The sequence below is a fragment of the Callionymus lyra genome, chromosome 14 (genome assembly GCF_982586985.1).
Source record: "Callionymus lyra chromosome 14, fCalLyr1.hap1.1, whole genome shotgun sequence".
Taxonomy (NCBI): domain Eukaryota; kingdom Metazoa; phylum Chordata; class Actinopteri; order Syngnathiformes; family Callionymidae; genus Callionymus; species Callionymus lyra.
In genome coordinates, this window is record NC_141831.1 from 10,257,771 (window position 1) to 10,282,366 (window position 24,596).

A 24,596-nucleotide genomic window follows, 5' to 3' on the forward strand; every position below is an offset into this window, starting at 1 on the left:
TACGGGTAGGCTATTTTAGATGTTTTAATTCTCAGAGTACTCTTGGTCTCTACTTTTGTTGTCTGTACATTTTTAAGTGGCCTCAAGATGGGTTTTACTTCATCTGTTTTATCTCTCCAATTGGACTCAATGCTTAGTGCACTCAGTGCTTAACCTTTATTGATGAATCCAAGTAGGCTAATTCTAACTCATTTTAGCCTTTTGTGTTTGAGTACCGCTTTATTAAGAGCGAGGCAAGATGTGAAGAAGTTTGGAGATTAAGAAAGGCCAGGGACACACTTGGATGAAAGCCTTTAAGAAGTAAATGATCTAAGGGAACCTTTTAATGTGTCATTTTTTATTTTTCTGTTACCCATAGAGAGTTTAAAGTGTCAACTTTAATTTCTCCGTTCTCGGATCCCAATGCATCAAAGGATTTTTCGGCTTTTTAAAGGGTCATTTCCCCCATGATGTACTCCTTTTCTACTCACCCTCATGTCGACTAAAAAGTTGGGTTTAATCTGTCCCTTTTTAGAATTATAGACAAACATGTTTGTTCATTTTAATGTAGCGACTGATGCTGAGTTGTCGTCGTCTTCATCTTCTTCCAAAAAGACTTAAAAACATCAAAATACCTCCATCTTGTATTGAAAGTACAAACAAGCTTAAAATAAAGACTTATTTAAGTTTTTTCGGGAACGGGAACAAATTGTCACGTCAAGCCTGTCAAAATGGACGTTACATATGAGCAGTATGATGGTTTTAAAGAGTCTTTTTGGACGGAGCCGCAGTCGCTACATTAAAGTGAACATACATTTTTGCCTATAAATCTTAAAAAGAACATGTTACTCTGAAAATAACCCCATCCATTAGTCGTCACAAGGGTGAGTAGAAAATGAGTAAAAGTTATGCCTGGAATTCAACCCTTTAATAGGTACCAAGTCTGGTTAAATTGATTAGCAACGAGAAGAAAACTTGTGATTGTCAATTGAAATTTTAGCTTCATCATAGACGTTCAGTCATCTGAGTGAATGTGCGTTGACACTGCCTTGACTTCTGTTGTGTTGTCAGTTGGTTAGCATTAAAAAAAAAGGTGCAGAAACTGTCTGTACATATTTTCTCTACACGCTAATTTAACAGAACTGAAGATGGTGTTGTAGGACATTGCCTGAGAAATCATGGTGTACTATTGTGTTTTGCATACGACTGTAAAAAATACAGTTAAAGTCAACAATCACGTTTTTTCATTTTTTCCCTTTTTTTGTCGTTTCCTAAAAAAAGCTTAATGGTATTATACAGATATTGACCAGGACATTACACCATAATAATTATAATTAATAATAATAATAATCTTAATGTACACTTCAATATTGGGCAATAAACAGTCAACTATCAACAGTTACATTTATTTTTTTCTTTTCTCTTACAAAATTCTTTATGGGGGAGGAAAGGGTGGGGAGCAAACTCACAACCAGCTTTAAATTAGTGCATGATTCTGATTTTTCCCTTCGCAAAGCTGCCCAGTCAGCAGAAAAAACAGACTCTGTTGCAAAGCTAGTCAGAAACAGACAGCAAACTTAAACCACTGGCGCTCTTGTTTATCCATTCTTTTTTTCTTTTTTTTAGGGGGGAGGGTGGAAGGAGGAAAATTGTTGGACTTAAAAGTCTGTTCTTGCTGATCGTTGTTGTTGCGAGAAGCTCGAAGGTATCGGCCACATCAGAACTTCAGGAGGTGCAGCAGAGTTAGCGTCAGAAGAGGGTAGACGGAGTGTTGGGGAATTCCTGCTGCTCCGTTCACGTCATGCATAGCACCGGGTCCTGTGGGAGTTGAACACACACATGCAGTATGTTTGGAAGCGCACATTAATACCAAATGTCCTTGGTAAATGGGTGTTAAAAGTTAAAGCCAAAACGTTTTGAAAATACTAAAACACGGGCAAAACTGAACTAAACGAGATTGGTTGTACGGCATCGTAGACTATTTATCGCAGTCATCTTGCAAATACTGTCTTCCAGTTAAGTTCGAGGGGTAGGCTAGCTATGTTAACGCATGGGTGATAGTGAACGAAAGAACAAGATCATCCTCTTTCAAATGCAGTCTTCCTGTTAAGTCCGAGGATAAGCTAGCTTTGGTTACGAACGGATTGTAGTGACTGAAAGAACAAGATCGTCATCTTGCAAATGCAGTCTTCCTGTTAAGTCCGAGGATAAGCTAGCTTTGGTTACGAACAGATTGTAGTGACTGAAAGAACAAGATCGTCATCTTGCAAATGCAGTCTTACTGTTAAGTCCGAGGATAAGCTAGCTTTGGTTACGAACGGATTGTAGTGACTGAAAGAACAAGATCGTCATCTTGCAAATGCAGTCTTCCTGTTAAGTCCGAGGATAAGCTAGCTTTGGTTACGAACGGATTGTAGTGACTGAAAGAACAAGATCGTCATCTTGCAAATGCAGTCTTACTGTTAAGTCCGAGGATAAGCTAGCTTTGGTTACGAACGGATTGTAGTGACTGAAAGAACAAGATCGTCATCTTGCAAATGCCCTCTTCAAGTTCAGCGTGAGGATGGGCTAGATATGGCAATGAACGGTGGCAAGTGACTGAAAGAACGAGATTGTCATCTTGTAAATGACGTCTTCCAGTTAAGTCCAGGGGTGAGCTAGCTATGGTAAAGAACGGTGGATAATGACAGAAAGAACAAGATCATCATCTTGCAGTTAAGCCGCAGGGTAGGTACTTATGGTCCCGAATGGTGGGTAGTGGCCAAAAGAAAAAGTTTGTGGCCAATATTTGTTTTCTTCGTAGGGTTGCTACCCTCTTGGATATAGACTGACAAGCACAGTCAACCAGGAGAGGCTCAGAGTAAAGTCGCTGCTCCCATTGCATTGAGAGGAGTCAGTTGAGGTTGTTTCGGCATCTGCATAGGATGCTCAAAGTAAGTAAGCAAGTAAGTACATTTGGTATTTAAAGAGGGCTTTTCCAGACCAGGGTCACATAGCGCTTAAACAATCAAAACAATACTCAATAAAATATGTACTTTAAAGGTCAAGACAATACTGAGAACAACACAGGAGTTCCAGAAAATCAAGGAAAAGCCTGAACAAATAAAAATCAAATAAAAATAAAGGTAGCCACGCTGCTGAGATGCTCAGGACATGAGTGACCGAAGGGTGGAGCATTAGGTGGACCCAGGACATGGGTGGAGTTTATGTCTCTCAACTGGTCTGGGAACATCTTGGGACGGTAGTTTATATTCTAAAAGAGAATTATTAGAATATAAACTACCGTAACCTCAAGAAAACTTCCTGGGTTTCTAAGTGACCTCAAGTCTTTCTGAAGACCCAAGTGGACACTTGATCAACTGCGGCTCATTATGCTTTAATATTATCTTTATATTTTCGAAGATTTCGAAGAGGAAGAATAGGAGCTAGCAAAAAAGTTTGACCTACCCTCTTCAATTTTTGGTACCAAAGTTTTTTACGACTGAAATTGAATGTGGAACCGGGAAGAAACCACTCACCGTATAGTATTATGCTAGCATTAGTTATTCCCATGGTGTTCATGGCGACACACGTGTAGTTTCCATAGTCTTCCTCCGAAACGTTAAAGAAGACCAGCATCGACTGTCTGCCTTGGTTCTCTATCTTCACCCCGTTGATGCCGTTGAAGATCCTGGCAACGCAGAAATGAAAAGACAAATATTAGACCTTCATGTTTTTCCATTTTTTAAATCTATAATTTAGAAGTTTTCTCCGAGATAAAATCGGGAAATATTCGTTTGTAAGATTCATAAAAAAATCATAGATTTTTCCTGCAATAGTAAATGTATCCAAAGATTCTAGTGAAAAATATCTATGAGTAAATCTCTTCTGGCTTAAATAACCTGGTCTGGTTTGTAAGATGATGTTTCTTCCTGACTGTGGAATCTTCTGTCTTTGGATGTCTCTAATATACACTTCAAATAAAAGCTGAAGAAATCAAAGTTCAGACAGGATCAACTCACCTGCGGTCTTCTTTGTACCACTCAAAATCTGCTCGGGGAACAGCCGAGGCTTCGCATTGCAGGATTCCTTTCTGCCCCAGCGCCGTACCTGTACTCCGGGCCTTGGAGATAAATGGGGGGTCTGGAAGAAGAGGGGAGACAGAGCAGAACGACGTTCTATCTGTGAAAGGACGTAGTCGTACGGTTCGAGCACTAAGCAGCGACTGGGAATAGATCCGTGGTAGGATTCTTTAATTTGCTGTGGAAAAGTTTCAGATAGAGGTTGGAGGTCTAAAAGAAGGGAGGGAGAAGGCTTTAACTTTTTTTTTTCTGATATCCTTGTATCTCAGCCCTCTGGTATTCTCTTCAAAAAAATAAGTATTTAAAAAATGTAATTTAATGAGGATTTACTATGAAAAAAGTCACTTACCTAGTTTAAACTTATTAATAAACTTAAAACGTTTTTTTTCCAGACTGTACTTAGAAAAAAGGTTCTATAACATTACTTTTTTAAACATTTTATATATAAATATATACATATATATACATATATATATATATATATTTATATATAAAATGTTATTTCTATATATATATAGAAAATATCCTTATTGTTTTTAATTTGTTGAAAAAAAACAACAACTGCTGCATTTTCAATCAAATTGCAAAAAATACACTCTTTTCAGTAGCAAGTAAAAACCTCAACGATGTGGGTAAATGTGGACTTTAGAAAATTCTACCGTATCACCTGCGTAGATTCAAACAACCGTGTTCTGAACATGTTAAATGCATTTCAATATATTAAAAAAGGGACAATAAATTAGGAAATCCAACTAAAACTCATAAGAAACATCAAACTAAAATCGTAATCATACGTTTAACCAAAAAAAAAAAAATGTTATCTTGATGTTCAATGAAAGATGTGATGGTCAAAACGACTTATTACTCTAATACTGTGTCTCAAATCGCATACTACTCTTAGTATGCTAGAAGTTAGTATGCATCAGTTTAGTGTACGTACTAACTTGTACGCAAATTCTCCACAGATAGTATGTCTCAAATCAAACACTGTCGCTACACACTAACAGGAGATCACATGACAGCTTCTTCTTCTACTTCTATTTAACGATGTTTCAAGCAGCTGTTTGAACGCTATCGCCGACACCTGCTGGCAGCATGTATTGCAACTTTGGAAAATGAAATAAAGAAAAAATATGAGAATCTAAATAATCGCGAGATATTTAAGCTGATATCAGCAGCGAAGACGTGTTTATCCTACTACTGCTGCGGAAAATGCACCTGTAAGTATATGAATATATATGCATTTATATATGACGTAACTTCCGTTTAAAACGTCACTAAGATGGCGGCTGTTTAGTGTGGTTAGTGTCCATCGAACCATGCTCAGTTTTGTGGGCGTGTTAGTACGCCAATTTAGTGTGCATGGCGCACTAAATTTCGCATACTAAGAATTGAGACGCACTAACGCACTAAAAATACTAACTTTTAGTACGCTAGTATGCGATTTGAGACACAGCATAAGTAACATATGCTATTGAAACCAACACTTCCTTTCAATCTAAGATCCTCATGAAGCAGGAGAATAATACAAGTAGGGACATGATTGCGTGATCACGGAGATGCGAGCCTGTAACGACTGTACTGAAAGTGAAAGTTCACGCTCTTACAGTTGACAGTGACTTGCACAGTCCTGACGTCGGGGGCCGAGATGTCGTTGGAGGCGATGCACTCGTAGGATCCCGACTGCTCTTTGGTGACAGCTGTCAGCTGCAGGTGCTCCCCCTCCGTCACAAATTTATGAGTTCCTGAAAAAGGGAAAAAAAAGAAAAAAAGAAGAAGAGCACAACAAATGTTTTAGTAAACAGGTGTTACTTCTGCCGACCTCGATACGACTCTGCTTTGAATCTAAACTAGCCAACGGACAAGAAGGGAGCCGCTTATCTATAATGCAAACCAGGAATGCTTTGGCAGAATTCTATGCTTCGGTTGTGTTTGTTTGTAACTTTGGTATCTATTAGTGATACCTCTAGTAGCTATGGTATCATTTTTTAACAACTGACCCTGAATATTTAAAACAAAGGATGTAAACAGGTTTTTATTCTGAGAACACATTGTATATACACATAAATACTATAGATATTATACAATAGTATTCCACGTCCATATTTTTACTATCTATATCGCTATTTCAGTGATCGTCATTACAGTTATTACCATTACCGGTAACTTCATTACCGTTATCATTATTATCAATTAAAGTCATCAGCATTGCTGTTATCATTATTACCGTTATTTGCATTACCGTAATTGTTATTATTGGTACACCATTATAGTCATTGACATTGCTGATTTCATCATTACTATTATTGTTATTTTGGTTATTGCTATTATAGTTATCGCAATGATCGTAATCATTATTAACTTTATCACCGGTAAAGTTATTGTCGATACCGTTATCGTCATTACCGTTATTGTAATTACTGTTGTTGTTATGTAGGTTAGCGGCTATAATGCCGACGATTACGATAATGACGATAACTATAATGTTATCGTCATTATCGTAATCGTTATTAGCGTTATCGTCATATCGGTACGCCGTTATAGTCATCAACATTGCTGATATCATTACCGTTAAAGTCACGAACATTATTGTTCTTTTGGTTATCGCCATTATCCTAATCGTTATTACCCCTCTCGTCATTTCTGTTATTCTCATTATTACCGTTATTTTAATTACAATTATTGTTATTACCGTTATTGTTATTCCAGTTATCGGCATTATAGTTATCGGCATTATCGTAATCGTTATTACTCCTATCGTTATTACCGTTATTGTCATTACTGTTATAGTTATTTTGGTTATCGCCATTATAGTTATCGTCATTACCTTTCCTTAACGGTAATTACTCTTATCGTCATTACCATGATTCTCATTAACGTTATTATTCATTACCATTTTCACCATTATAGTTATCTTCATTAACGTTATTAACATTACAGTTATCTTCATTATCTAAATTGTCATCACTGTTATTGTAATTACTGTTACCTCCATTATAGTTGATTATCGTAATCTTTATTACCGTTATTAACATTGTAGTTATCATCATTACCTTTCCTTAACGGTGCACATTATGAGATAAGACAATATTTTAAACAACACAGGCTTGTTTGTACCACGAGTCTTTTGTACTAGATGTAGTTTTCTCCTTTCTTGCTTTGTTGTCGTCCATTCCTTGACCTCAAGTGTATTGATTTATATTTTTAGATTCAAAGACAATGTTCTCTGTCTTTGGTTGATTGAACCTCTGTCAAGAAGCTTTTTATCGATGTGTCTGAGCCAGGAAACAGTCCACCCATCATCAATTTTAGATGCTTTTCCAAGTTTTCTTAAAGAAACTTTCCCTTAATAAAACAAAATCCCACAAATTCATATTTCTGAAAATCACAATCGGGATTAGCGAAAATAAGTCTTGAAAAAAATGTAAATGTTGACTTTATTTTGGACATTTTGAAGAAGATAAATAAAATAATTAAACAAGATTTTGAACTTCTCCACTTTCAGACAGGAAAAAAAACAACGTTTTTTTTTTTTTTTTAATGATCTGCCAAAGAAAGGCAAACAAATATATAAATATAAAGGTCAATTAAAAACATTAAACTCAAAAGGATCAGTCCGGAAGTTAAAGATTAATGCAGCTAAAAGTGTTGTATATGGAGTATTTATGTAGCCATTAGCTGCTGAGTGGGTTGATATGTCTCACAAACGTAAGGGTTCAAATCCACTTGAACAATGGCAACTGCTCTGAATCCACTTCATGTCTCTGTTGGAAACCACTTTCCCTCAGAGATAATTCCAGAATTTAACCTCCGGAGTTTGTATCTGGATCCTTCATGCGGGGAAAATCAAAACAAATTGCGCTTGGAAAAGCCCACTTAAGTATCACCCCTCACGACCGACACAAACAATGTTAAAAGCATGTTCCGGTGACACATAAAACCTTAAGCTAGCGCGTCGTGGGCGGCGAAATGGATCGGAGCGTTAATCCCAATCAGCAGAAATGTCAATCCAGTGATATCGCCAACATTAGCATAATATCATAATGTTGCCAAATCCTCCACCGCAGCTGGCTGGGAATTCACAGCGAAGATCGGTGGGCTCAGGATAAAAAAAAAAAAATCAGCTCGGTGTAAATAACTCGGCTCTCCCTTGGCATCGGTAATTGAGCATTTTCATCATGGCTAACTACGTTAGCTTGTGGTACTGGGGGTGACGTGCAGCTGTTTAGTTACCAACCGTGGTGGATTCAGGGCCCGCAGAGGAAGGAGTTTCACTCTCATCACTTTGTTGGTTTTTTTATTGCATCGTTTATCATGGAACACTTTGCTTTACATGACGCAAATGGAAAGAACATTCAGGTTTAATTAAACCGGAGTATTTAGGGTCAAGCCTCACAGCTGTGACTTCCTTTTTTTTTTTTTTTAATTTAGTTGTGTTCTTAACGGTTGGATTCTTTTCACAGACGGTCGCAGATTATGGGATTTTTGGCAAATCTAGATGTTTCTCATGAGGAATCGGTTGAAGGATAAAGTGATCTTAAATTTGATTTAGTGGTTTCCCCGCATGATTTGGGACGAGAACATATCAATAAATGATGTTTTGGTGACAAAGTGACAAAAGGTCTCGGTCATCTATGTCCAAAAAGACAATATTAAAAACATCCAAATACCTTCATACTGTTCGTCTGTAATGTCCCTCCTGTACTGAAGCCTCGACAAGAAGAATTGTTCCAGAAATAAATTAAACAACTGTATTTTATTTATTTTTTGGAGCTTATGTTGCTAGGCTAGTTTCATCTACATCAAAACAAAAACTCTTAAAAACATCCGAATACTACTCATCTTGAATTGAAGCCTTGATATTAGTAAAAGTTTCTAAAAAAAAATTCTAAAGTCAATATTTGAAGCTAGTTTTTAGCGGAAAATTGCTAGGCTAGCAGCCTAAATCTTTCGCACATACACTTGCAATTTGAAAAGACTTCGGGCAGGAACTGAGAGACTAAAAACTTTGAAACAATCTTAAAATATATACTTTTTAAAGTTTTTTCATAACGATTCCTCTTGTCAAGACTTTAATACATACAGACAGATGAGCAGTTTGGAGGTATTTGGATATTTTTAAGTGTCTTTTTGGATGAAGATTAAGATAAAGACAACTGAATTCCAGTCGCTACATTAAAACACTTTTGTCTATAACTCTAAAAAAAGAGCAGATTACTTTGGAATAATCCCAACCCTTAGACGACCTAAGGGTGAGTAGAAAATGAGTGAATTTGGGGTGAACTATCACACTAACTTTAAAAAAAACTCCATGAACTAAGGAGTCTCCCTAAAACATTTCGAAATGTCGGATTTTGCCAACACTTCTTTCAGCATTTGTGATTAAAGTTAAACAGCAAGTTCATCTTTTCATGTCTTCATGTTCTCATTTAAAACTTCTATGATCCTCAAGTCTAACATTCGTTGCCTGGTCTTTCGTCTCCAGATGGTTCGAACCATCTGGTCTCCCTGTATTTGTCTCCCAACATGAGCTGTCCCTCTCATACACTCCTTACTGATCTTATTCTTAGGAGTAATTACACAACACCTACGTCGACTCCAAACCCTGCTTCCTGTTTTTGACTTTAGTGTCGCTATACTCTCTGTAACAAGCATTTATCACGAAAACCAGACGAGATCTAACGTCGATACTAAGTAACATACGGATAACTGAAATCGACAAATGCAAACTTGATAGTTACTAGTAAAAAACTACAATAAATTTCAACAAAAATGGGGAAAATATTATTAAATCTTCAATTTAAAAAAACGACACGTCTCGCTTCTTGCTAACCAGCTAAAACTAATGTGTTGATTTAAACACACTTTAGTGAGCTGTAAACCTACATAAACGGTGTTAAAAAAAATTAAAAAGCCCAAAAAAAAAGGTCAAATTTCGATACATTCATTCATTCATTTTCTATCGCTTTAACCCCTGTAGGGGTCGCAGGGAGACTGGAGCCGTTCCCAGGTTTTATTGGGCGAGAGGCAGGGGACACCCTGGACAGGACGCCAGTCTGTTGCCGGACACACAAAGACAGACAACCATTCACACACACACTCATACCTACGGACAATTTCCCACAAGTTCTCAATCAACCTCTGTATGTTTTTTGGACTGTGGGAGGAAACCGGAGTACCCGGAGTAAACATAAATACGGTACGGTGAAAACGAAATCCAATTTATCACCCTATTAATATTTTTAAAACCCCTACTAATTATCACCGATAAATATTACCTAACACCCAAACTTGAGTCTGAATGACTATTTTTAAAATAGTCCGGGGTCCTCCATTAGAAACAAGGTACGTTCATGAAATTACACAAAAAAAACAAACAAACTCTTTGACTCCAGCATCTATTCAATAGGGACCGACTCTCTACGCTTCATCACAATATTCACAAATATAAGTTTGGGCTTCAAAAGCATGTTTAATATACTCAAATTTTTTTGGCAGGATTGAAGCGTCCCCCCCCCCCCCCCCTGCTGTGGCCGGCACAGGTGGCGCTATTTCACAGGTGATAACATGACTCACCAGAGAAAGAGTGAATACACATTTTTTATAACAGTAATTTCTGTAATCCCTTGTTTCAACCATATTTGTAGCAGCGCATTACGTTGTAAACATTCACTTTGAGACGCTGCTCCCGCCCACTCGCCGCAGATCTCTCTTCCCTCGACTGGCAGATGGTTTGCAACCTTATATTTGGCAGGAAGGAAGACGAGTGCCGTCGTTTATTCATCTTAAAGTGTTCGTTGCCGTGAGAGTCGCTTGTTTATAAGTGGAAAGCGTTTTGTCGTCAAGGCTATAGAACGCCGTGCCGTTTATTTACTGGGTAAAATTACACTTTTATTCAAGTTTAAAATAAAGAAAAATGGGATGCAACTTTTTTATGACCGATAATTCATTGAGTGTGTCTCGGTGGCCTTGTCGGAATGATAAAAGAAAGGAGTCTGGCCCATCGTCCTGCATCTTGATTCTTTCCGTCTGATCTGAAGGGGCAAATTAGTTTTTAATGTAATTCACCTTCTTCTTAATCGACTTGTCTAGTCAAGTAAATTACAGGTCTACGTAGATAAAGTCACCTGCTGTGGAAATTAAACACGTTTTAAATAAATGTCGTCTATTTGAATTCAACTTAAAGGTGTTCACTTCATCACACGTAATGCTTTTTTAACGTTGGTGTTATCTCAGGGTCAATGTGACCCAGAGGCTCAAAATTAAATGACCAAGAAGGGATATCTCAAACACATTTGTATTAGGGCCTTTGGGTCACCTTGACCCTAAGAAAAAAATATATTTTTTTAAAGTGATTGTCTTGAATCTTGTTTTACTGAACAAAACTTTTTTTTCGATACTAATTTTACTTTAACTCTAACAAAAGTTACATAACATAACAAAAAGTAAAAAACTTGAATTTTTACCTTTGATATATTTCCAAGCTGTTTTCTTTCAGAAATAAATGAATGAATGAACAATTTCCAGTGAAAAGTACACTTCAAATCAACCTCATATTCACTTCCTTTACAATTTTCAACTATAATCAAACCATTTTCAACAATAATCCAAAAGTTTCCAACAAAAATAAAACAATTTTCAACTGTAATCAAACAATTTTCAACTATAATCAAACAATTTTCAACTATAATCAAACAATTTTTAACTATAATCAAAAAAATTCAACAATAATCAAACAATTTTCAACTATAAACAAACAATTTTCAACTAGAATCAAACAATTTTCATCTATAATAATATTTTTTTAAAATAATGGTTTTCTGTGAAGTAACATTAGCCTGTAACTTTTGACTTGTCAAGGCAGTTTATTTGGTGAAGTTTACAAAAAAATTAACCTGTAAACTAGCAAAAGGATCCCTGGGACTATCTTGTCCCAGGGATCCTGATGACTCAGCGTTATGGTAAGACGATCATATGTTACATATATAACGGCAACATCAAACCGTAACAAACGTCAAATAAATGTGGACGGAACTACTTTCACGAAACACGTCGACGTGAGGTGACCCCGGCGATGTCGCTCCTTCACACAGTAGCATGTACAACAGATGGATTATAGGCTTTTCCGGCCACACTTGATATTTTATCATTTGAAGTACCCTTTATTTTGCCACCAGGAAAACTCAATCGTACTCCATAAGCCAACTCTCCTGCTCCAAAGGACAAAATGGGTACTTAATAATTCATGTGAAATTCACTCCACCGCGTAAAAACCCATTGAAAAGCTTTAAATATCAGCAGGAGAATGGTACTTACGAGCGGATGTAAAGGATGTAGCCGCTTTATCTCATTACAGCTTTCATCCTCTTTTTCTGTTCATTGAAAGTGGGGGGAGAAAAAAAAACAACATACACTCCTTTTTCTTGTAGTCCATTAATCACTGCATGTAATTGTCAGCATTAATGCGGCGCAGCTACATGGGAGAAGGGAGATAAGTCGGAGGCGTCACTCCTGCATACCAAAGCAGTGGAACTCGGAGGATGTTGTTCGACTTTTCTGGACTTGACTCTCGCTATAAAACGGGGGAAAATTTCGCAATTTTGTTATAAAAAAGGGGGAAAAAAGCATCTTCACTGAGAATACATTGAGGTAAATACAGACTTAAATTAGGTCTATTTATATACATTCATGTATAAATGCTTAGCAGATTTTTGGTCCAGATTCCAGATCCGGTACCATTTTCGGCCCTAGAGAAAATGTATTTCGGCCTTCCGCCTCTTTAATTATTAATTTTCAACCATAGAACTCATTTTTTTTGTTTTATTAATATAGATCAAAATTAAAGAACCTTTAAAATGGCAAAATATTTTTTGGACAGATCACAAAAAACATTACAAAAGCCAATTTTGCAATGATCTTAACTCTGTTTTTATAGGTCAACTCATGTGAAAACCAAACTTTCCTGACTCACTCACGTGTTTCAAATGTTGAAATCTTTCTCTCCAAGATGCAGTAAGTCCCTCATCATGACCATATTTTGAACTTATTATTTCATAAAGTTCTCCCCCGTCTGAAATCTGGACGAACAAGAGGTTACGAGAGTCCATAATGACGTAATAATGGTTTCACTCCTCCTCCAGCCAGCTGTAATCATGGCCCGCTTTGTTTATACAACAAGTCTCTTGTTGGTGGAGACTTCTGGGATACATAAAGTGCAGTGACTAACCTTAAGTTTGATCAATCACAGTAGAGTGGGTGTGGTTATGCTAAACAAGATTACGTCTTCAGATATAAGATATATATATATAAGTGTTTTCAGTGGGCGGGGCTTTAGAACATATTCCTTTTTTCTCTCCATCAATTAGACTTAATTTAAAAACACATACAAGTTCAGGATAAAGACATAAAATCAAAAATAAGTACACATAATAATTATAATTACACAAAATAAAAAAACGCACAGAATTACAATTCCATGAATACATTGAGGTCCAAGTATATATTATAAGATCAAAGTATTTGTAGGATCCCTGCCCTGTTTCCCGCCATTAAACGTGGCCCGTCTACACACTCAGGTCTCATCCCTCATGCACATTGAAGTCCAATTGTAAAAAGCAACATCCGCTTTCTCGCAATATGGCCGGCTTCCAAAACTCAAGTTGTGCGTTTGCTTGTTGGTTTGCCCTAATAATCATCATGTAGAACATGGGTTCCCAAACTTCACCGTACCATGGCCGCACCAAACACCATTACATAGCAAATACTTAAATATATATATATATATAAAGAAAAAAGAATCAACTTTTAGAGCTTATTTCTTTTATTTTACTACATATAATATTTGTTAAGCATTTTCCAGTAATTACGGCCATTTTTGTGTTTGACTGTGAAGACAAACTTGACGTATGTTTCCTCGAATTTGGGAATTTTAGATGAAATCTTAGCTTTTGTAGCATCAGAACCTTCCATTAATCTTCTTGTCCTTTGGTCAGTTAAAAAACGATCCTTTTCCAGCTGACTAGCTAGCTACAAGCTAGTTGGTGATGATACAAACAGCGTGGTTGACAGAGGATGTGACATCATGGTCACAGGTGGTTCGGTACAATCGGAAACTTGTTTACACAAAGTGCAAGGCAGTTTTTGCGTTGTATGTTCAGAGCAAATGGTTAAAAAAATGACTTTTAATCTTTATATTCATTTATTCCCTTTTCCCCTTAACCCTCCTTCCACAGAGTCCGTTATTCTCTGCAAGAAAACAACCGTCTAAATCCACAGCCACAAATCTTACACCACAATATTCTATCAGGTCTACTATATTGTGGCACATTCAAGTGTTTCCCTTTGGGATCCTAATCCTACAGACACCAAGGCCTGACCTTTTTCAGTTTCCCCTTCACCATTCACTGAGCGCTTCCACCACCTCCGCTGCCTCGGGCGCCAGCCTAGATGTTTAAGGGCATGCTGAAATTTAGTTGCAACTGCCATCTTCCTTATCTTTTTGATGGCCTTTCCCCCCCCCCACCTTTGCGACTTTCACCGCATCCCTGAGGAGTACAAGAACTGCCTCCATATGGAGAGGAGTGCGTTCATATCCTCTGGCTGTGTTGGATCCCAAAGGTCTTTGTGCGAAAATTGTTATCATTATTTTTCACGTTTTTTTTTTTTTTAAACGGCAGCTTCGGAGTTCTTATAATACACTTCCAACGTCAGCTGTGAAGGTTTGACATTGCGCACGGTAGGCACAACGTCTCTTCGCATGTTCTTTGTACTTGAATATGCAGACGAATTTAGTAACCCTCAGGAACCTTAAGGGAGAAATACATCTTTTAGAAGCAGCCTTTAAGACTTAAAAATAACTTGAGGCTCTCGAGGAGACGAGCAGTTTCTTTGTTGTCCACTGTCAGCTGTGATTGTAAAACTAATGCCGGAGCGCCGTACGAGGTCAGCGCCGGTCGGTTTTGAATTGTTTTTTCGTGACGACTTATTGAAAGATAAATGCTCGGGTCCCTCTTGTGAGGGAGAGGCTTTCTTGTATTCACTGTCAAATACATCACATACATGGTGACAAAAGCAAGGTGCCGCTACATTGAGAGGGATATGAATAGAAGGCTTTTGTAAGGGATCGGGAATGGAAATCTTGGTCAACTGTATTAAATTAGTATCATAAAAGTTTTGTTACCTCCAAGGAAGTGATGCTTTAACAAACAAAAAGATTGAAATAAGAATTTTCAATAGGTTTTGATGATGGGTAAAAGACAAATGTCTACACGCTGCATTACATATTGCCCACTGTTAGCTCGAGCCTCTCTTCTTTCTGGACAATTCTGCCAACTTCTGTCCAATTAAGCTCATTTTAGGACTAGTAACATGGTCAACTATATTTCAAATGCTATAAAAGTTCATATATGTTGGAAAATTAATGGTGGAACTTGTATTTTTTGGGGAAATACTTTTAAATCAGGGATATAAGCCTTGTGTTAGCTCAAGAATTGTGTTTGAAGGTGGTTCACCTCGACCTGGGACAACATAAGGGATACCTCAAAGACGGGCCTCCGGTTCACCTTTACACTAAGATATCACAAGGGTTAAACCCAACTGGCTGGGAGGGCCACAAGTACTCGGTGGTTCTTGTTGAGATTGGACCACAGAGATAGGGGAATTTAAAATTATGTTTGTTTAATTTTTACGTGCTTTCATGGTGAATCTGGTAATTTTTTATGCATCATTTTTCAAAGATGGAGTCCCTTGCCCATGTCACACTCTTAAAAAACCAAGACATTAAATACATTTTCACATACAAAACAACTAATAGATATAAGGCAAAATTAAATAATTGTGGCTATTTTTAGTCACAGTCATTTCGCTTTAAATTTATATTTTTCTCTTTATGTTTTTGGTATAATGTTACACCTAATTGAATTTGGTTTGGCTATTCGTTTATATATATATATATATATATATATATATACTCATGGTAACATGGTGGAGTTAAATAGGTTAGTAAGTTTAGCTGAGTCATCATTTTTGCAGTCAGAACAAACAAAACATATAAGGGATGAAGGTGCAGAGAAGTGACAGCAATCATGACACAACATTGATGCCAATTATTTCCCCAAAAATCTGTAGTAAAACGATATAAATAGACATTTAAAAGCATTCTATTTTTCTCTCTAAAATCAAGCAAAGCGACAAACAATTGCGACGTGGTTACGTGGCTCCCTAGGGCTTTTTAAATTGGGTACAAAGATCTCGCTGTTTTTTCCTCCTCATGGTCGACTGCAACGTGAGCTGCAGGCGAGGATTTTTAATATACAGCCTTTATCTGTGGTCATCTCACCCGGATGTGGTCATATTAAATTGTGATCTGGAGAGCTGGGCGTGATTTGAAGGAGCATTAAGGTTGTTGTTTTTTTCTTTTTTCCTGCATGTCACGGAGCATCTCGTATCAGACGACTGATTGGATCCAAATAACCATCGGGAGATTCCTTTGTATTACGGTCGGCAACTATTTTCTCGCCGTGATTGATGACAACAATGGCGAGGGAGAGGGAAAAAAAACAAGCCTTGAATTCATTGTTTTCATATTTATTGGGGTGATACGGCGCGATGAGAAATGGCTTTCCAAACACTAAAACAATGAATATCACGTTCTTTGCTGTGATGGAATAATAAATAAATAAATAAAACATTTGATTTCCTGTTTCTATTTTGTCGCTTCCTTTTGTTATCGGTGGGCGGATGAATAAGTAATAAGGGCCAGCACATATGATGGAATACTTGCTTTTATTCTTCGGTCACAGGTTCAATAAATATTAAAGATCTATTCATCTTTTTACACTAAACGTATAAAAAAAAGACAGATTTTCAATGAATCTCTCCCAAGCTTTGAAAAATGGTACTTGAAAAAATTGTGACGCATTACATAATATTATTGGATTGAAGGTACAATTTAAAATTAAACAAAAATAACACAAAATTATGATATAAATCGCAAAACATTTTCAGACGTAACTTGTTAATTTCCTCAAGGCAAAAATAAATTTATATTTCAGTATCTAAAGACTTTTTGTATTTAATTTCTAAAGGAAAAGAAATGTAGCTGAATTTTACATTAAAAAAAAACAACATTTTAATTATTTGTGATCGGTAAATAATTATACATCTGATAATTGTACATTGTAATTATTTTAATATTACGAATTAAAAGAAAAATAAATATATATATATACATTACATTATCCTAAGTTCCTTTTTTTTAAGTCAAACTGCTTAAAAGTGATTTTATATGAACAGCAGAAAACTAAAATAGCTACAAAATGGTGCTAACGAGACAGTGAACTCCCATGATGCATTGATGCACGATTGCTGTCCTTAGTAGCGGCTGAATGGTCGCTTCTTTGTTCCATTATTATCAGAATCAGACAGAACGTTACTATTGGAAACACATCATAGGATCTTTTTTGGTGAAACTACAGTATAAAGGAATGAAATAAAATAACGAAAAAAAAAGGAAAGAAAGAAAGAAAAACAGAACCATTAGGGCCTGAAAAAAACTAGAATTTGTATCATAGGACATTAAATAATTAGATAATATTGAGTATTTATTTACCAAATACCCTGAAAATCAGATGAACATTTATCCGTGCAACTTTTTAAAAATATGTTCATTCAGCATTCAAAAAAAGCGACAACAATAAAACAAATACAACACTAAAACCTGTGTGGAGTGTACACAAAATATCATGTAATAACTTCTAAAATAGACAATAAATAAGTAAGTAAGTAAGTAAGTAATATTTATTTATATAGCGCTTTTCGAGACCAGGGTCACAAAGCGCTTAGACAATCAAAACAATACTCAAAAAAGTACATACTTTAAAGATCAAGATAATACTGTTCCAGAAATTCAAGGAAAAGCCTGAACAAATAGAAACGTCTTAAGATGTTTCTTAAAGGAGTCAGTAGATCCATCAAGCGCAAAGAGAGAGGAAGATCGTTCCAAAGCTTAGGAGCAACAGCCTGAAAAGATTTCTCTCCTCTGGTCCTGAACCGTGTGCGAGGAACCATAAGTAGATTCTGATCCACAGACCTCAGAGCCCGAGCTGGGGTGTAAGGCTGGATCAGATCAGTGATGTAAGGAGGAGCCTGACCATGAATAGCTTTGAAAGTAAGAACCAGAATTATAAAGTTGATCCTGAAAGAAACTGGAAGCCAGTGAAGAGTTTTAAGGATCGGAGAAATGTGAGTTCTTCTACTTGAGCGGGTCAGAATTCTCGCTGCAGAGTTCTGAATCAACTGCAGACGAGACAGATCCTTCTTGTTAAGACATGAAAACAAACTGTTACAATAGTCCAGACGAGAAGAAACAAACGCATGGATTACAAGCTCCAGATCATGTTCCGACAACATTTTCCTAAGTTTAGAGATTTTTCTCAGTTGAAGGAAACAGTTTCTGGTCAGTTTTCTGCAGTGTCGAACAAGAGACATGTCTTTATCAAATACAACACCCAGGTTTCTCAGGCTCAGTTTGACAGACTGACCTAAGTCACCCAAGTACTGACTCAACCCTGGAATCTTATCATCAGGAGCAATCACCAGAGTAAGTAAATAAGGAGAATTTCCATAATTTTAGATCCTTTTTAGCAATTGTGAGGCTCATAATCCACCAGAATTTTTAGAATTAATAATGTAAAATAACATTAAATTGGACTAAAGAAGTTCAGAATAAAAAGATGAAAAAACTACAAGCCTGCGGTCCAGTCCTCGACAAGAGTTGGAGATCCCAGATCTACAGCATTAGCAATGGAAGCTGCACTTCATCTCTCCACATTGTTGATTTCAGCTTCGCAAGCAGCAATTAAACATGTTATTGAAGACGACTTTAATTCTCGTGGCTAATTACTGCTGGATGAAATGTGAGGCCGAACATGAACCGGCGCTCGATACCAGCGCGAGAATCCTCCAACAAAGCAGCCAGAAATTGATTGAAAAGATAAACTTGCATTGAACACTATTTTGCAAATGCAGTTTTTTTTGTTTTTCGTCTGTTAACGATGTGGAGATGCTTCTGCTCGATACTTCATCACATTAGCATCTGCACCGACTTCATTTTTGCACTCCACATATTAAGAGCTTTACTTAAGCACCATCTGCTCCACGTATCCCTTCGATTAATGTCCGTGACGTACAAATATGCCATATTTAAGATAAGATAAGAGATCATTGATGTCATGAATCATACAGAGACTTACAACAAGATATATTGAGTCTTATAGAATAACAAAATATCGGATAATTTAGCATTTTCGTTTGGTCCGCTAGCCAAAAATAAGCTAAAGTACAGATATTATTTTTATTCTTTTATTCTCTAATGTCAAACTACTTAGGGGCCAAATTATCAACCGCTGCCGTTGTCAGGGGCCGTTTAGTTAAACAGAAGAAGAGCCTTAATACAAAAGGAACATTTTAAAAGAATTAAAAACAAATGGGCAAAGTACGCAAAGGTTGTAATTCAAAGGTATACCATTTAATTATTTAATAATTACATTTGAATTTCTATTCATAATTGATGAATCTCTAAAAGAAAATGTATTCTATTTACAGCACTAATAGTTAAACAATTAAACAACAATGAAGTACAATAATTGAAAAAATTATAAATACATGAATATATGTATAAATACATTAAAACATGTACAGATAAATGCTTGAATAAATATCAAAGTGTCGAAATAAATAACTTTTTTTGATTGATTTTGTCTGTTGTATAAGAAGGTTGCCATTGGTGTATACATATACATTTATTTATAAGTTTATATAATTGTACATTTAGTTATTTATCCATTCATGTATTCATCTATTTCATCTTGATTTTGGCCCTTCGGGTCACCTTGACCCTGAGATAAAACAAGGGTTAAAGAGGTTGGCATTGATGTGTGTAATGCTTTTTAAAGATACTTCCAAGACTTTGGGGAAAACCCCTCTTTTCATATGTGGATCTTTGGACGACGAGCCGAGAAGAGTCCTAGCTTTTGCTAGCAGCTGGTCGCTACGAAGGTCAAGTCATCAGAGGCTGAACACTCACATACACTAAAGTATGGTTTGAGGAGTTTAATGGAGGATTAGTCTCTGGTTGTGTAAATGTGGAGTAGACTCGAGGATTCATGATAATCTTCATGTAGTCGCCCACAGGGCTCACATCTAAGAGCGTGGATACTGTAGGCTTGTCGCTGAAGCTAACGCAAAATGTAGAAGTAAATGAAAGACAAAATGTAATAATACATGAATAAATAAATGTAGAGCAGCACGATCGCCTCACGGAAATAAGGTTGGGGGTTCACCTCCTGGGTTGGGGGGGGAGGTGACTTAAAGCCTCTCTGTGTGGAGTTTGTATGTTCTCCCTGTGTTGCCTGGGTTTTCTCTGGGCACTCCGGTTTCCTCCCACAGTCCAAAAACAGTGTGTGAATGGTTGTGTGTCCTGCAACAGACTGGTGTCCTGTTCAGAGTGTCCCCCAACTTCGGCCCGTAAAAGCTGGGACCCCCGTAGGGGAATGAGCGGCAGAAAATGAATGAATAAATAAATTAATGTAAAAATGTATGAATAAATTAATTATAAAAGTGTATGTTATTCATTTATTTTTTGCATTACATTTTTTATTTATAGATTTATTTTTGTATTTATAAATATCTAATTTCACCCGAGTCATAGTCAATTATCTAGAACATGGGATTTTTAATTATATGAATTACTTTAATTACGACAAAATGTTAAAGGGTAGGCGTAATTTTTTTTGTTTTATTTGTAATGCAAAATATTCTTTCCTGTTTCAAGAAGCTTCATGAAGTAGTGTCATTATTTTGGGAATCCACTAGATTGCGGTCTCTGCACTTTATCTATTTCCCTTTGTTTTGAACAACTGTTCTCATGAAACATATCATATCGTTTTTAAATTGATGGCGCCATCTACTGACCTCTCGACAACATGGCACTGCTTCATGAAGCTTCATCAGCGCATCCCTACTAATGTGCTTTAATTTATTTTTAGTTCCTCCCTCTCTCTTGCCAAACAAAAAAGCAAAAGACAGGCACGAATGCTCCTCCCCAGGTGCAACACTAATAGACTCAGGGACGCATTCATTCCTCGTGCTATTAGGCTGTTTAATTCTGAGTTTGGGAGCAGGAGTTGAGTGAAAAGATGATTCTATTCCATCTAAATCTTTGTATGCTTTGTCCTTTTTCTTTGATAAATGTTCTTTATCTTTAGATTTAGATTTTGTCATCTTGAACTTTCTTTTTATTGCACTTTGTTCTTATTCTTGTTTGTTGATTCTATCATCTGTGTTGCTGTGTGTTGGAAAAACAATTTCCCGTAGGAGACCTTCAGAAGGGTTAAATAAAGTTTATCTATCGATCTGAAAGTAGCAAATATTCATCGGTGAGTGAAACGGGACTTAGAACAGGTGTTAGCTGGAATGTTTGGCAGGAACATTGAATCTTACTTTGAAGACGTACCAAGGACGGAGGTTACATTTACCCGAGAGCGAAGTAGGGCTTTGTTGAGAGATAATGAGCAGGAGAATGACGGACAGACACAAACCATTGTCGAGTCTTCATTTCAGCCGAAAGAAAATACAGACTTTTTTTTTTCGGGAACAATAACGGCTGAATGGGAAACAGCACGAAGAGCAAAGTAATTGCAGTTGGCGACGAGAAAGAGGACGTGGAAAAAGGAGTATAAAGAAAAGGAAGACCAGGTGAAGGAGAAAAGGCAAAGGCTAAAGATGAGCTGTGAAAGCATGTGGAAGGAAAATTGGCCACAAAGGAATGGGAGGTGTCGGGTGATTGGCCGGTGAGGAGGGAAGCAGGTGCGGCAGAAAGCGACAGGAAATGTGTTGACACGGGATGAGAATGTGTCGTAACTGGTGTGTTCCAGACTCCGTTGATGGTGTGCGAGGACGTATATGTCGTGATTAGAGAAGGATGATGGTGTGAAGGTGAGACACAGACTCGAGGGAATCATAAAAATAGAAAAGAAGGATTGCTTTGTGGATGGACTTGAGGGAAAGCTGATGTTATTGATGATAAAAAATGGGGGGAAAAAATATCTGAAAATTGTTGTATTGTTGGATTCAAACCCCATCAAGTTTGGTTTCATGATCGTGTTCAACAACAGCTCCACACAAATCCGTGAAATTAGCTCAGGGTTGGATTTCTAACTCTTGGGATTCAGATTTGTAAGTGAAAGTCAGTATTTTATAATGTTGTAGATGGAATTCTGACTTCAAAGTGAGAGATCTTAAGTCAAAATGAGAATTCTGAGATCAAATAAATTGTGTCTTTAATGTGTGAATTCTGTGGTTTAAGTGAGGCGCCGAAGATCAAGGCAAATCTGAGGCTGGATTTTTGACTATGAAGTTTAAATCCTGACTCTGATGTTGGAATTAAGATTTGTAAGTGAAAGTCCAAATTTTTAAGATTCAAGCCAGTTCTGACTCAGAAGATGGAAGTATGATTTTAAAGGGATAATTCTACGATTTGAGTAAAACAATTTGACATTAAACTGAGAAATGCTGAGATTAAAGAAGTAATTATGAGATCAAAAGTGAATTCTGACCTGAATGGAACATTTCTACTTCAAAGTGAAAGTTGAGCTCTAGGCTTAATGGTATTTAAATGGAGAAATGATGATATAAATTAAACAAATGTTCATACTGACACACTGGCTTATAAGTTAACAAAGAACTCATTTTCTAAGTTTAGAGATTTCTCTCAGTTGAAGGAAACAGTTTCTGGTCAGTTTTCTTCAGACATTTCATCAGAAAAAATGTGGTAAGAAACATCAGGACATCTCTGAATGATTTTACCCTGGGGAATCAAGTACAGCAAGAATAAGAAAAGGACCCAAAACAGAACCTTGAGGAACTCCACACAACAGATTCACTGATTCAGACCTTATTTGATTGGCAGATACACTGAAACTTCGCCCAGTATGACAAGAACCACACATTATAGAAACAAAACTAGTAAGACACACATACATAGCACTATAATTGGCATACAATCAAACATACATAGATACAAATACACAAATCTTGTTGTTACCAGTCAAGAGCTCTTTATGATTCAGCTTTATGGTGGGAAGGTTTTTTTTTATGCGCCTGATTGTAGTTTTTTTGAAGGTCATGCGATTGTATTTTTACTTTATTCTATGTGAACGTCGGCAAGTGAATATAATCCTGATATTCAAACAAAAAACAAACAAATGATTCACCATTTTACTTTGAAACTGACACATATTACCTTGAAGATGCTGCATCGACTTCTTTATTAAAAACGTGTTTACGCTCGACATGCAATTAATACGTGGATTTCCCATGTGGCGTCGGCAGATAATGAACCGCTGACCATCATCGTCGCTTCTAATTGTGATAGGAACGCCGCGGATGGACAACTGCGGCTTTTCAGTAAACAGGCTAATTACGAGACTGTTGACATTTGATAAGAAAGCAGCTAAGTGGAAATAATGAGGGATGCCTCACAATAACAGCTCTGTATTTGTGCTAAATATACGAGTCTGTCAGCAACACCTGTCGAGGTGCTGCTCCTTCAACTCTTTTGAAGTTTGTGAAGTAAATACCCTGCTTTTCTTTGTGTTGTAAATTCTGTTTTTGGAATCACAGATCAAGAGAGAGTTGCAATTAAATGTTAAATTAATCATTTATACGTTGTACTCCTGAATGAAAAAAAAAGAAAATCCTGATATTTGCCGACCTGCTCCTTGCCGGGGGACTTCTTTAAGTCACTTACATGCAAACTTCGGAGATTAGATTGGATATAACTTTATTAAACCCGAAGGGAATCAGGGATATATCGTGACATAAAAGACAGGACCACAGGAATTAAAGTCACAGTGTCTGTGTCTCTTATTTTCAGCACCTGGACAGTTCCACAAAAGAATGCTGGAAGCCCAAAAGGTAGTTCTCAGTATCTTTTTCTTATAATTTTCACAATAGATCAGAGCTAAAATCGTATTATTATTTACGATTATTTAAAAACCTGAACTTTAGGATAAAGTTGTATCAAGTACTTGGACATACGGGAAAAAAACAATGTACGCACAGCTTAAGTAAAGTTAAATTCAAGACTTTTTTTAAACAATATGTAAATAAATGAAAGACCAACCTGACAATAAACCAGAATTTTAAAAAAAGAACATACCACAATATTTTCATAGGCTTAGGGACAATTTTACCCAAATGTTTATGTTTAAAAAAATACAATGAATCATAATTAAATGTAGAATATATATAATTTCATATATTGATATTTTTATATATATATATATAAACTTTTTTTCAATCTTTATTTAGATTTAGATTTGTAAATTATTTAAAAATATATATAAATATATAAATCTTAAAAAATATATATTGAGATTTAAAACAAATACATCTACCCTTCATTTGAGACATTTTGACTTGTCAAATGATTTTATTTTCAAACTTCACAAGTGTCACACCTTTCTGTTTCCTGAATTCCATTGCGCCTGTTGCAGA

At 36.5% G+C, this 24,596-nt stretch overlaps 1 protein-coding gene across 2 annotated transcripts in view; it reads right to left on the reverse strand.

Moving 5' to 3' along the window:
• Nucleotides 1-1,628: 1,628 nt before the first annotated feature.
• Nucleotides 1,629-24,596, reverse strand: part of opcml (opioid binding protein/cell adhesion molecule-like) — a 328,241-nt gene continuing 305,273 nt past the window's right edge. For both annotated transcript variants that reach the window (XM_087806721.1, XM_087806719.1), the window contains 4 exons: nucleotides 5,648-5,785; nucleotides 3,981-4,101; nucleotides 3,498-3,649; nucleotides 1,629-1,797 (listed from right to left, as the gene is read on the reverse strand). In XM_087806721.1, the coding sequence (XP_087662847.1) occupies nucleotides 1,697-1,797; nucleotides 3,498-3,649; nucleotides 3,981-4,101; nucleotides 5,648-5,785 (512 nt within the window). In that variant the 3' untranslated portion in view covers nucleotides 1,629-1,696. The remainder of the gene's footprint in view (nucleotides 1,798-3,497; nucleotides 3,650-3,980; nucleotides 4,102-5,647; nucleotides 5,786-24,596) is intronic.